Here is a 12,695-nt window from a genome sequence, read left to right on the forward strand (position 1 = left end):
TCCAATACATTTTTGTAAATAAATTTATAAACCCATTTTCCTGTTCAATAATGCTGTGAGCACCGTCAGTTGTTACTGATACAATTTTGAAAGTACATATTTCTTTTTTACCCAATACATCTATAACTGCATTACAAATGTCTACTTCTTTTGTTGTTGTTAGTATTGATAAATTTGTTAATTCTTCTTTAACATTATTTTGAACAAAATAACGTACAAAAATTGCTAAACAAGCTGAACCTTTTACGTCGGAGGACTCATCAAGGCAAATGGAAATAAAATTGCAAGATTTTATATCTATTTGTTGTTGAAAGTTTACATTTTCTGCCATTCCCAAAATTCTTTCTTTCACCATATTTCTAGTAATGGTGTATCTTTAATTCTTTGGATAATTTTTTCTTTATTTTCAAAATCTTTGAATAAGAATAATGCACATTGCAACCAAGCCTCCTTTAAAAATTCACCTTCATTAAAAGTTTTTCCATATTGAGCAATAGCTGTTGAAGCTTGATAACTAGCAGCAGTTCCAATATATTTCATGGTTAATGTGAGCCTAGGTATACAAAATGGCGACCGTTGACAATAACCTAAACACTCCTATATTTAAACTTTTTTTAAAACGTAAATTTGCTATTTACTTTTTCCCCTGATTTTGGTTACTTTTCCTACTCTTGGACCAGAAACAAAAAATAAAAAAGTCATCATACTAACTATAAATTCAATTGATGTATGGACAAAGTGAATTGTGAGATTCTATACATCAGTGGTTCGAACAAAATTTGCCTGTATTGTACATAAATTTTACTTCTCTTAAAAACTGCAGCCTTACGATTCACATCTCTCGCCTTTTCATCAACAATAGGCAGCGTCTCCATAGAGGGTGGCACCTGCGATCCACGGCCACCTAGCCTTCCACATGTCGCTCACGTTGTCTTTCGACGTCGGAAATCACTATTACATATCCTTGGTTATGACAAAAATATCACATTTAACACACATTTACACACTTTAAATGCACATTTAAAACACATTTACAAAATTTTTACCTAATTTACACACTATTAACACACTTTTAATACACTTTTATCACATTTAAAACACATTAACCACATTAAGGACACATTTAACATGATATTTACCATTGACAAACTAAAACATTTTTAACACGTTTAACACACATTTGCACACTTTTAACATGATATTCACCATTGACAAACTTTCCTCCTCGATAACTTTAAAGACTTCGAGCAAATTGTACAAATTTTTAAAAAACACAGACACTTTTAAAAAATTAACAATGTTCGTAATCCTTCTACATCATAACCAAAATTCAAAATTCACATTATTCCTAATGTTTCCAGAACGGAGTTTTTTGATGGATATTTGCATACGAAGGCATCATTACTATCAGCACCATCTACATTTATTTTCTAAAAGCACTTGCCATTTAGGTTACCGGAAGCGCTGCCATTTTGTATACCTAGGTTCACATTAACCTATTTCATTAAGGATGTAGCTTGGGCATTTTTATTTTTGAAAACACATGATATGTACTCCTTTTGCTTTTCTTCACTTCGATTGACAAGAGATTTGTGGTTGGTTTCATAATGTCACTTTACTGATGTTCTACAAACCACCATTTCTGAACATAAAATGCAAATAGCTTTACTGTCCTTATTAATCATGCCATACCTATCGGTCCACCAAGTTTGAAATTCTCTGCTACTACCTGTTTCTGCAATTTTTTCATTGAACTAGCCATAATAAGAAATTCTAAAAAAAAAAAAAATAATTAAAAAATTATATTTAAATTTAAAATATATGTATAAATGCAATAATTACCTCAAAATAAAACCATAGTGTTTGTAAATAGTTATATTTAACATGTCAATGATTAAAGTTTTAAAATGACACATACAAACGCTTGGAATTACAAAGACTAATGGCTCATTGGCAATGCAGTCTGTTATCATGACAGAACAAATTAATGTGCATGACCACAGGAGAGCATCAATCCTATCACGGAATGATATTATATAGTATGTAGATATTCAGTACTATAAATTTAAATCGTAAATTATTTTTAAAGTATGGATTGTTGAATTTTAAATCAATTTTATAATTTATAAAATAAAATTTCGTTATGATTAATAAAAAAAATCATATTTTTTGTGCATGCCATCAAAATTTTCTTTCGTGCCATAGGTTCGCCATCTCTGCTCTGTGGCAACCAATTGGCCAAAGGTGTCATTGCTTTATGAACTTTCTGGTTGTCTGAATGCCAGGCTGGACAATCAGTGGAAAGCATTGAATACTTGGCATTTGTGGGTTTCAGGAATGAATGGGTATGAGATGTCATCGGAATTTTCACAACAGACTTACTCAGCCAAGAAGAGTATAGCACACTTTTCAAGCTTGATTGACAATTTCTTTTTAGTATTGAGAAAATTTAGAAGCTTAGCTACTTCCTGAGACTTGATGATGTCATCAAGGTTGAGGATTGTTCTCTTATTGAAATTCCATCCTTAACAGTCTGTCAACAATAATGTTGTCCTTGCCTTTGGCATGTTAAATGTTTAGATTAAATTGAGACATGAAATTTAATTGCTGTCCTTATCTGGGGAATGTTGAGTCTTGGACAAGAGTGTGAAAGAGTTAATAGCTAGTGGTTTTTACAAAGAATAAATGTTATTCCTTCTTAAAAAAACATTTAAAGTGTTTTATGGCCGCCAGCAATTTTTTATCAAATGTTGAATATTTCATTTTTTGAAGGGGTAAATTTCCTTGAAAAGAATGAATGACTCCTATTTTATGTTATTTTTTAAGTCTTTGTGCAACTGCCAAAGGATTGCCTTAACTCCCACATCTGATGTATCAGCCATAACATATTACATACAGCCTTGTTTTGAATGGACTAACTGAGTTATGTTTGAAAGAGCATCTTTGACTCTCTTAAATGCTTGATTACATTTATGGGACCATTTCTGTTTAGAGTTCTGAGATTTGTAGAAAGACTGAGATGTAACAAAATACAGAAACTGGAAGGAATGTCAGAAATGCATTTTGTTAAAGGTACTTAAAAAAAAATAAAAAACGAATGTCATAATATACAGAAGTCATTGTGATAAGTTTGGGAAAAAACAGTACTATTAGGTTGCTGAAATAATAATATAAGGATTTAAATTGTTCCCAATTCATTAATTTAAAAACTTTAACAGTATCAATGAGTAACATTTTTTAACAAGAACAACAAACACACTGACTGTGAAGAAAAATGAATCAAAATTTAATGCATTAGTTTTTTTTTTAAAGCAGAAAACCTTTTGATACTTTTTTCATGTGACTAAAATTATCATAATATTATTATTATTTTGTATTATTTTACATTAGTTTTTTTACAACAAACAATGACTTGCATATTCTTGTAATTCTTCCCTCTGCCACTAGAAGTGTCCTCCACAGCTGAAATTATACCATCTGTTACGTCATTAGCTGATATCTAAAATTACACTTGAAAATTGTGAAAATGAGAGTTAGCCCAAATGAGCACTACTTATAAGTTTTTTACCTGATAAGTTCGTTTAATATATATTAGAAATAAAAATTGAAATGCTATAAATATTATTAAATATCCTAAAGGTCTTTATTGTATATATTTAAATGTGTAAATTCTTTTCATTTTTGACATCTACTGTAGTTATATAAAATTATAGTATACATAAATTATTTTTTGTCCATTTAAGCAATTGAAAAATTATTTTTGAGATTTGAATGTTATGTATAGGTGTATTATCTTTATAGGTGTATATATTATCTTTAGATTATATATAATCATCTATTCATAAAATAAACTAAAATTATTTTAAATTATTTTATTACGATATAACAGTGCTTTTATTAATTAATAGGTTTCTTTCATACTGCATACATTGCAATTGGTCTTATCTTCAAAGAGTGGCTTTGGATACACTTGGCAATCTTGCTAGTCATGTAAGTTTGCAATATGTAAACCATATTTTAATAAACTTATTTTAAATATAAATTATTTTATTGAAATTAGAAGTAGATACTTATTTTTACTCATCACATGAATTAATGCCATGGGTAAATTAATACATTATACTCTAGGAACATAATGTTTGTCAGAGTATAAAAACTGAGCAATTCTTTCAGCATTCTTTTTTTTCTCTCTCTCTTTTTATGTAACATTAGAATTAATGTTGTTCCTTATAAATTGTAATTTTTCAAGCTGAAAGGATTAGAATATACAAGATTTTTTTTATTAGTCACAAAATATTGTGTAATTAAATACATTTTCCTTGATAGAGATTTAATTTTCAAATGAATTATTAATAAAGAAAATTTTACAATTATATATAATTATTATAAAATTAAATTTTCATTAGTTAAAATTGATTTACAAATGATTTAATGCTGAATCTTAATTATTTATGAACAAATTATGTTATAAAATGTTTGTTTATTAAATAAAATAGTTTTTAAAATGTTTTGGACTAAAATTCTTTTCAAATCATGACCATGAGTTTGAAATTGAATTTTAAGATTTTTTTTGTAGAGAAAAAATTTTAATAAAAGTAATTGTATTGAGTTTTGTTAAGTAACAAGTTAGAAAACAATACAAAGTCAATGAAACAGATAGTGTTTGACAATTTCCTGCCAAACACTGCTTCATGCTATTCTGCATATAAAATACCAATTTACACAATCAGTACATACCAATTCAATATTGCCACTATGTAGCTAAATAATATCTCAAACACTGTCTGGCATTGTTCTGTTAAGTGTTGCACCAATATTCAGGCTATAATTTGTTCCTAGCATTGGCAATTGTAGCTTTGAGCTTAGTAATGCTTTGAAACTGTCTCCCATATTTATAAACTGTTCTTGCCAGCATACTCCAAACATTTTCCATAGAGTTTAGGTCAGAACTTCTGGCACGCCAGTCCATAACTAATTTATATTATTGTTTTTGAACCATGATTCTGTAGACTTTGGGTTGTGTATGGGTGTTTTGTCCTGTTGGAAAGTCCTGTTTTGGTCACAAATAATGGATCCAGTTTGCACTAAATGATCACAGATCATGCTTTGATAATCCTTTGAATTCATTTTCTGCATTACGAATGTTACTTCTGTTATTCCATTAAAGTCAAAAGAACCTCCATACCATCAGTGATCTGCCACTTTGAAAACATCTCTTGCTGCTTCCTTAAATTATGCTAGTAATAGGTCCAACCATCTGAGCCATCCAGATTAAACTTCTTTTCATCACTAAACAGTATTTCAATTATGCATTGCTCCAACTCATGTATTCACATGCCCACTTAAGTCTTTCTTGTTTGTGTTGGGTATTAAGTGGTGGTCAGTAGCTTTTTTTTTTTTTTTTCAGAGTAATGATTTATGCACAATTTCCTTGTTGAGGTTGCTTTTTTGGCATAGCACAACAGTATTTGCATACATGCTCAGGTTTGGCTCTGCTTTTCCTTTTTGAATAGCCTTTCTTTGTTGTCTTGATAAGTAATCAATCACTTACAGTTAATTTTTATCTGTTAATGAGTGCAGCGATTTTTGTCTGTTAATGAGTGCGGCAATTTTCTTTACTGATTTTCCTGCTAATTTATAAGCATCAATTCGTTCCTGTTCATAAAGGGATAAAATTTTTGTCCTCATTTTTAAAACTGCATTTCATATACAGATCCTTATGTCATAAGATGGTTGCCCTGACACACACTTTTTGTAGATTGAAGTTTCTGTACATTACACACCTGAGAAATCTTGTTAACTCCAATAAGTCCTGTATGTAGAAAATGGACTAAGGTTTTCTGAGCCTTCTCTTTCTCCAGATTTTCTTATGAAAGTATGAATCCAAAACAAACTTAACTAAATGCATGTTCTTCTTTTTGAATATCTAACAAAATTTTAAATTCAAAAATTATCCCAATGTGCATTCATCATCAGGTACAACAATGTAGTAACATAAGAGTCCAGGAGGCACTGGAAATTTTTAAGGCAGAAGCATAGGAGAATTGTATAAACTTTAGGGATGAAAAACATATTTCATATGCATGGCAGACATTTTTTCTATAGCATCTACCTTACAAAAATTCGTACAAATGTAAGACTTGATTTAATCATGGTTACATTTAACCTATCAGTCACTATGCATATGCTCTGTTAATCTGTATAATCAAAGTTTTTTAAAAAAATTTTTAATATTCTACAAAAAGAATGCACATTGGGATAATTTTTGAATTTGAAATTTTGTTAGATATTCCATAAAAAGAATATGCATTTTGAACTCATAATTAAGTTCATTTTGGATTCATACTTTTATAAGAAAATCTGGATCTGAAGAAGATCAGAAGAAAGAGAAGGATCAAAAACATTAGTCTATTTTCTACATACAGGACTTATTGAAGTTAAACAAGGGTTTTCGGGTATGTGATGGTTTCTCCTAATTTGCATATTACTTACATGACTTTATTGTATTTTAGTTTATTTTGTGGAAAAGTAATAACTGTCCAGATAAATTTGAAACAGTTTATTTTGATATATTTCTGTTTGATATCTGTAAAGGAACAGTACCATATGTCTTTTCCCCATCATTTATTGTATTACGTCAGACTCTATTAAATAAATATTGTTTTGTATATATTGGACTTAAACAATGCATTACATTTGTTATTAAGTTGTTGTTGATGAGTGTCTGGATAAATATGAAAAAGACCTTATTATTGATGTCTCATTTGCACTTGTGTATGATACTAATTAACTCAATTTTAACACTGCACTTGTGTATGATACAATTAACTCAAAGACACACCTCTACTTTAGACAAATGAAAATGAGTAAAAAAGTTTCTTTAAATTGTGGAAATATATTGTGTATATTTAAAATTTATCTTCTTTTATTTATTTTATATATAAATAAAAATCAAATTTAATTTATTTGTGCATCTCATTATTAAATAATTTACAATTCTTTAGGTGAAATTATCATTAGAAGAAGATTTATGTTCAAGAATTATTTTTAAAACTGTTGTAGAAGGAATTAAATCTCAAGATAGATTTATAGTGATTCGATGCATGGAAATTCTTTCACAATTGTGTCGTTTAGAAAGTAATGAAGAGATTATTACATCAAGGTTGGATTCAGAGGTATTAAATTCATTTCCACTATAATTCAAAAACTATTACTGTAAAATTTGTAATTTAAAAGTAAATAATGCATGCATTTTAATTTAGAATTATATTGTGAATACATTAAAATTATTTCTACTTCTATAATAAAAAAAAATGAAGAATATTTATTTATGATAAACATTTTTATAATAAATGTCAATATTTAAAATACTTTATATAGTCAATAAGTAAATAATATACTTATTAAGTTTAATAGAATAAATAATTGAGCCATTCACAGCCAAATTGATTAACTTCCTTAGTTATGCAAAAAGTATAAAAATAGTATGTCTTCAGAATAATCATTGTTATTTTATATGTTGTTAGATAAAAGCTTATAATAATACATTTTACAATGTTTATTTAAATTTTAGAAAAGAATGTATATTATTTTATCAATTTCTCTGCTTTTTGGTTTGTGAAGTTAATCAATTGGAGATAGCTCTATTATAATATAAGTTTGATATGAATATAAATGCACCATTTTTGTTATTTACACAGATATTTCTCAGGCTTTTGACTCCGTTCTTCCCAATCTTCTATTAATCTTACTAAGAGAACAATTTGGTTTGAATCCTGTATTCCATTCTTGGTTAAATAATTACTTCTTTGTATGCTCTAGTAAAATTAAAATAGGTGATTTTGAATTCCTTGATTTCCACCTGAACTGTGGCATTCAGCAAGGATCGATTCTTAGCAGCCTCTTTCTCTGTTTACATAAATAACATTCTTAATCATCATTATTCACATGTTATAACGTATGTTGATGACCTTAAACTAATAAATCATAACCCTGTTTCTCTACAATTAGATTTAAATATATTATTCAAATTATTTGAAAAGGCCAACTTAAGAATTAATTCCCAAAGCACAGTTGCAATGTGGTTTTTGTTAACCAGAAATTTATCCTTTCTGTCCTTTGTTATACTGAATCTATAAATTATGTCAACTCTGTAAACAATCTAGGTGCTATTTTTAATAGTAAACTTTTATTTCAAAAGTCACATTGAAAAAATAGTTAAATCCCTCGCCATTTGACACAGAATCTTATGGAGATTTTGCCATTTGATATCTTTCAAAACAGCTTTACATTTTTTTTTCCCCCATTAATTTTCAGTCACTTATTGATTATTGTATACCAATTTAATAGATGGCTGCCCCTACTCTGTTAGAAAAAAATCACAAAAGAACTAAATAAATATACCTAACCTTAAATAAACTGTAATTTACTTTCACTAGCCATCCTAATGTTGCTAGGTGTAGATTAGATTTTCCTTCATTTACTAATTGTGTAAAATATTTTGATAAATTATTATATTATAGATATTATAATGGTCATGTAATGTCTGATTGGATTACATTAAGTGTTCCCTCACGCAATTTTCGTAATTTTTCATATATTTTTACACCAGTTTTTAGATTATCCATATCTCAAAGATTTTTTAAAATTGAATTTTACAGAATCTGAACACTTATTATACTCTGGGATAAATATGTTAAAAAGTTAAAGTTTAACACATTTATCCCAGAGTCCCTCCTCCCTATATACATCATTTATACAAAAGATTTATTTATTTATTTATTTTTTTACTTTTATTACAGAAGTACGATATTTAGGAATTAAAATTTTTAGGAATTTTAACATTTATTTTTAAATTGTCTTTAAGAATTTTCTATATAAATTCTTCAGTTTTGTATTGTATTGAACATCATTTATCTCATTCTCTGAAATAATTACATATTGATATAAGAAAAATACATAATGAAGTACAATGCATATTTTTATTTTTTAGGTATACCAACAAATGGTAAAATTGTTGACAATTCCAGATATTATGTTGTTAATATATGTTTTAGAAGCTCTCTACGCTCTCTCTGAATTTGGGACTCACACTTGTGAAAAAATAGTACGAACTTATCATTCTATAGGTGAGTAACAGTTAAAAATAAGAAATATTTTAAGATATTAGGGCAACCGGAAAGTAATGTCGTTTTTCTACATTAAAATCAAACAAATAAATTTTTAACTTGTTTTTATTTTTAATCAATGATGTAATCACCCTTGTTATCAACAACCTTTTGCCATTTAGTGCACAAATTTTTAATGCTTGATCGATAAAAATCAATTGGTTTTTGAGCAAAATATCTGGAGATTGAAAATTTGGATGATATCCAAAATGCCAATTTTTTGTCACATAGAAAGTGTTGTAGCAATCGGAATAAATGGAAATCCAATGGTGCAATGTCGGGCAAGTATGATGGGTGAGGCAATACTTCCCACCCCAATTCATTAATTTTTTCCAGGGTTCATCTTGCACAGTGTGGTCTTGCATTATCGTGTTGCAGAATAACGCCTTTTCTGTTGACAATTACTGGACACTTTTCAATTAAACATTGATTTACTAGATCCAATTGTTCACAGTAAAGGTCTGCATTCACAGTTTTTCCAGGTTTCAGCACCTCAAAATGAATAATTCCACAAATATTCCACCAAACACACACAAGCACCTTTTTGGGATGTAAACCTGGCTTAGCAGTACTTCGTGGTAATTCATTTGGAGAGAGCCACTGCCTTTTGTGTTTTGGATTATTGTACAGGACCCATTTTTTTATCTCCAGTGATCAAGGGATCAAAAAATGCTTTTGTAATGTGCCGTTGAAGCAATAAGTTGCATGTGGTGGATCGGTTAGCTTTATTTTCTTTGGACAGATTATGTGGGACCCAAACACCTGCTCTGCATACTTTACCAATCTGTTGCAAATGTTCTTGGATGGTCGAGCAAGGTTGGTTAAGAGTGTTTGACAGTTCCTTGATTGTCTGATATGGATTTGCTTCCACTTCTGCCCTTAACACATCATTGTCTAAAGTTTTTGGTTTTCCTGATCAGTTTCCTGACAAGTCGGAAAGATGAAAATTACCAGATCTGAACTTAGAAAACCACCTTTGGCATTTATGAACATCTAATGCACTTGGATAAACATTGCAAATGTTTTTGGCAGTAACTGTTGAAACTGAAAAAGCATACGATGCTGGATATGTACCTCTTCTGGTATTTGGCTGGCCATTTCACCCAAAATTGCAAAAAAAATTTAAGATTTAATTATTTACAAGTAAACAAGTCACTTTAACCTTAAAATGTCTTTTGCACGGCTTTGAAGTACACAATGAGCTGATAAATGATAAACAAGTATTAACATGTTCAGAAATGACATTACTTTCCGGTTTACCTAATATATTTGAAACAAGTTAGTCTGCAGAAATATATTTTTTAATAATTGCAAAAAATTAGTATTTTACAGAAAGAATTTATTTATTCAAAAATAGAAAATACTAATAAACATTTAAGAAGTTACTTTTTTATTATAATAAAAGGAGATTTAAAGAGCATAAGTGCACAAATTTTTTAAATATTCATTAAAAAAGGGAGAAATGAATATAGTATTGGCAAAGCAGCTGATTTTGTACAAAATAGCAGTTAGCTGTTGTTTTACCAGACCCAAATAATGTTCTTTTAAGAGCAGAAGATGAACTCATCATCCCTGCAAATGTTAACTAGAATATACAGGAAAAGTGAATGAAATAATTTTAGAATCTTTGATTTGGTCATTGATGTCTTTGCAATGTGAAAAGTGACAATGTTATAATATTGTTACTTGAATATTAAAAAGCATTGATCTAGTTTTTTTTCTTTTTTTAATCTTAACTATTATGTCTTTTAAGTATATTTTATTTTTGTGTTAATTATTTGACATTGTGTTGTAATTTTGTTTTTGTACTTTTGCTAATTTATATTATATAGCTAACACAAATTTCCAAATCTATTAGAATGTCTTTTAGAATGATTAAAATTTAAAACTGTACCAGTAATATAGTTTGTTTTTAAACTTTTTTTGGATGGATCTGAAGATAAGTTGTAAATTACCTCAGAAATTTTTTTTTACAATAAAAAAGTGATTCCTTAAATGTTTGCTATCATTTTTGTTTTTGGGTTGGTCTGTGGTTATTTATATTATGCAAATTCGTTTATTTATTTGAATTATTTTCACCAAAATCAAGAAGTTTGAAGCTTCTTATTTATTTTGTTGTACTGAAAATAGACCTCCTAAATAAATATTGCATTCTTTCTTAATTACATAAATATTTTAAAGATGATTAGGTTTTATAGTAAGCATTACTTATTTTGGAAATATGATATTATTTTTATTAATAAATTTAATAAACATTAATAACATATGAGTGTAAAAATTAATTTTGACATCATGTTGCTCTTATTTTGAAGTTCAAAATTTTAATTTTTGGAGTTCAGAATAAGGACAAATTGCATCAAGGTCCAAAACATATGTAATTCAAATTTATAAAAGTTTAGTGAAAACAAAATAATTTGCTTCATAAAAATAAGGTAAAAAATATTAAGAAATTTCAAATTTTATTTTTATTGGTAGAATTTTAATCTCCTTATAATAGAAGTTTTAATTAAGGATAATTAATAATTTTCTGATCATTGAGTTTTTAATTACATTTAGTTTATTAGTATTTTTAGTTACATTTAACAAAATATCTATTTTTAGGAGCACTTGTCAGCCTTTTGACTCTTGAACCTGGAAGTTATGGTCAAGCTGCTCAAGCTGGTATGAAACTTGTAGAAACATTTGAACCAGTACCAGTGACAGAAACTTTGCCTCCAACTACAAGTAAAACATACTCAGGTATGTTTTTAAATATAATTATTAAGACAGTTAAAATGTTAATTTTAACAGTATTTCAGAAAAAAATGACCCTCTTTTTTCTTTTTAAATATATTAGCTAATTCCAGTTCTCAAAGCTCTGGAGATGTAGATTCAGAAACATTTGCATGCAATTGGTAATAACTTCAAAAATTTTTTTTGTTATAATTGTGTACTTATGATATGATCTATATTTTTTATATTTGTTAATTCTGATTTATTTTAAATGTTTTATAGGTTAAGGGCAACCTATGAATTGTGTCATGGGTATTCTATTTCAAGAAATGATATTTATGCTGATTATGTAACACATTGTAGTAAAGCGGGAAGAAAAGCTGTTATTAATGCAAATTCTTTTGCAAACTGTGTTAGGTATGATTTATCAGTTTCTTTTTCAATTAATTATAGGAAAACCTCACTTAACATGATTTTGACAGGCATAATAATCAATTAAAGTGATTGAATGAAGTAATACTATTTTCTTCTTTAAGTGGTCAATTAATGCAATCTGAGAAAAAATAAACTTGAATCATAGAAGCTACAAGAGGGTGCAACAGTCACTGTGAGTGACATGCACATTGCAGGAGTGCAAACAAGAAGAGAATGATACAAATAAAGAGAGAACTTGAATTGGCTTTGGTTCACATTGCATGTGTCAAAGGAATTTTGTTTGACTCTGATTTTAATATGGAAGGAAGTACAGAGAAATCTTGATAAGGTGATTGACATCTATTGCAAATTTCAGAAGGAAATGAAAAATATTAACACTGT

At 28.3% G+C, this 12,695-nt stretch overlaps 1 protein-coding gene across 2 annotated transcripts in view; it reads left to right on the forward strand.

Moving 5' to 3' along the window:
- The window catches only part of Bap170 (Brahma associated protein 170kD), a 189,349-nt gene that overhangs the window by 131,756 nt on the left and 44,898 nt on the right, over positions 1-12,695 (forward strand). For both annotated transcript variants that reach the window (XM_067281239.1, XM_067281240.1), the window contains exons 9-14: positions 3,909-3,990; positions 7,005-7,175; positions 8,993-9,128; positions 11,769-11,906; positions 12,004-12,061; positions 12,162-12,296. In XM_067281239.1, the coding sequence (XP_067137340.1) occupies positions 3,909-3,990; positions 7,005-7,175; positions 8,993-9,128; positions 11,769-11,906; positions 12,004-12,061; positions 12,162-12,296 (720 nt within the window). The remainder of the gene's footprint in view (positions 1-3,908; positions 3,991-7,004; positions 7,176-8,992; positions 9,129-11,768; positions 11,907-12,003; positions 12,062-12,161; positions 12,297-12,695) is intronic.

The sequence above is a fragment of the Centruroides vittatus genome, unplaced genomic scaffold, assembly GCF_030686945.1.
Source record: "Centruroides vittatus isolate TY-2023 unplaced genomic scaffold, ASM3068694v2 contig_912, whole genome shotgun sequence".
Classification (NCBI taxonomy): Eukaryota; Metazoa; Arthropoda; class Arachnida; order Scorpiones; family Buthidae; genus Centruroides; species Centruroides vittatus.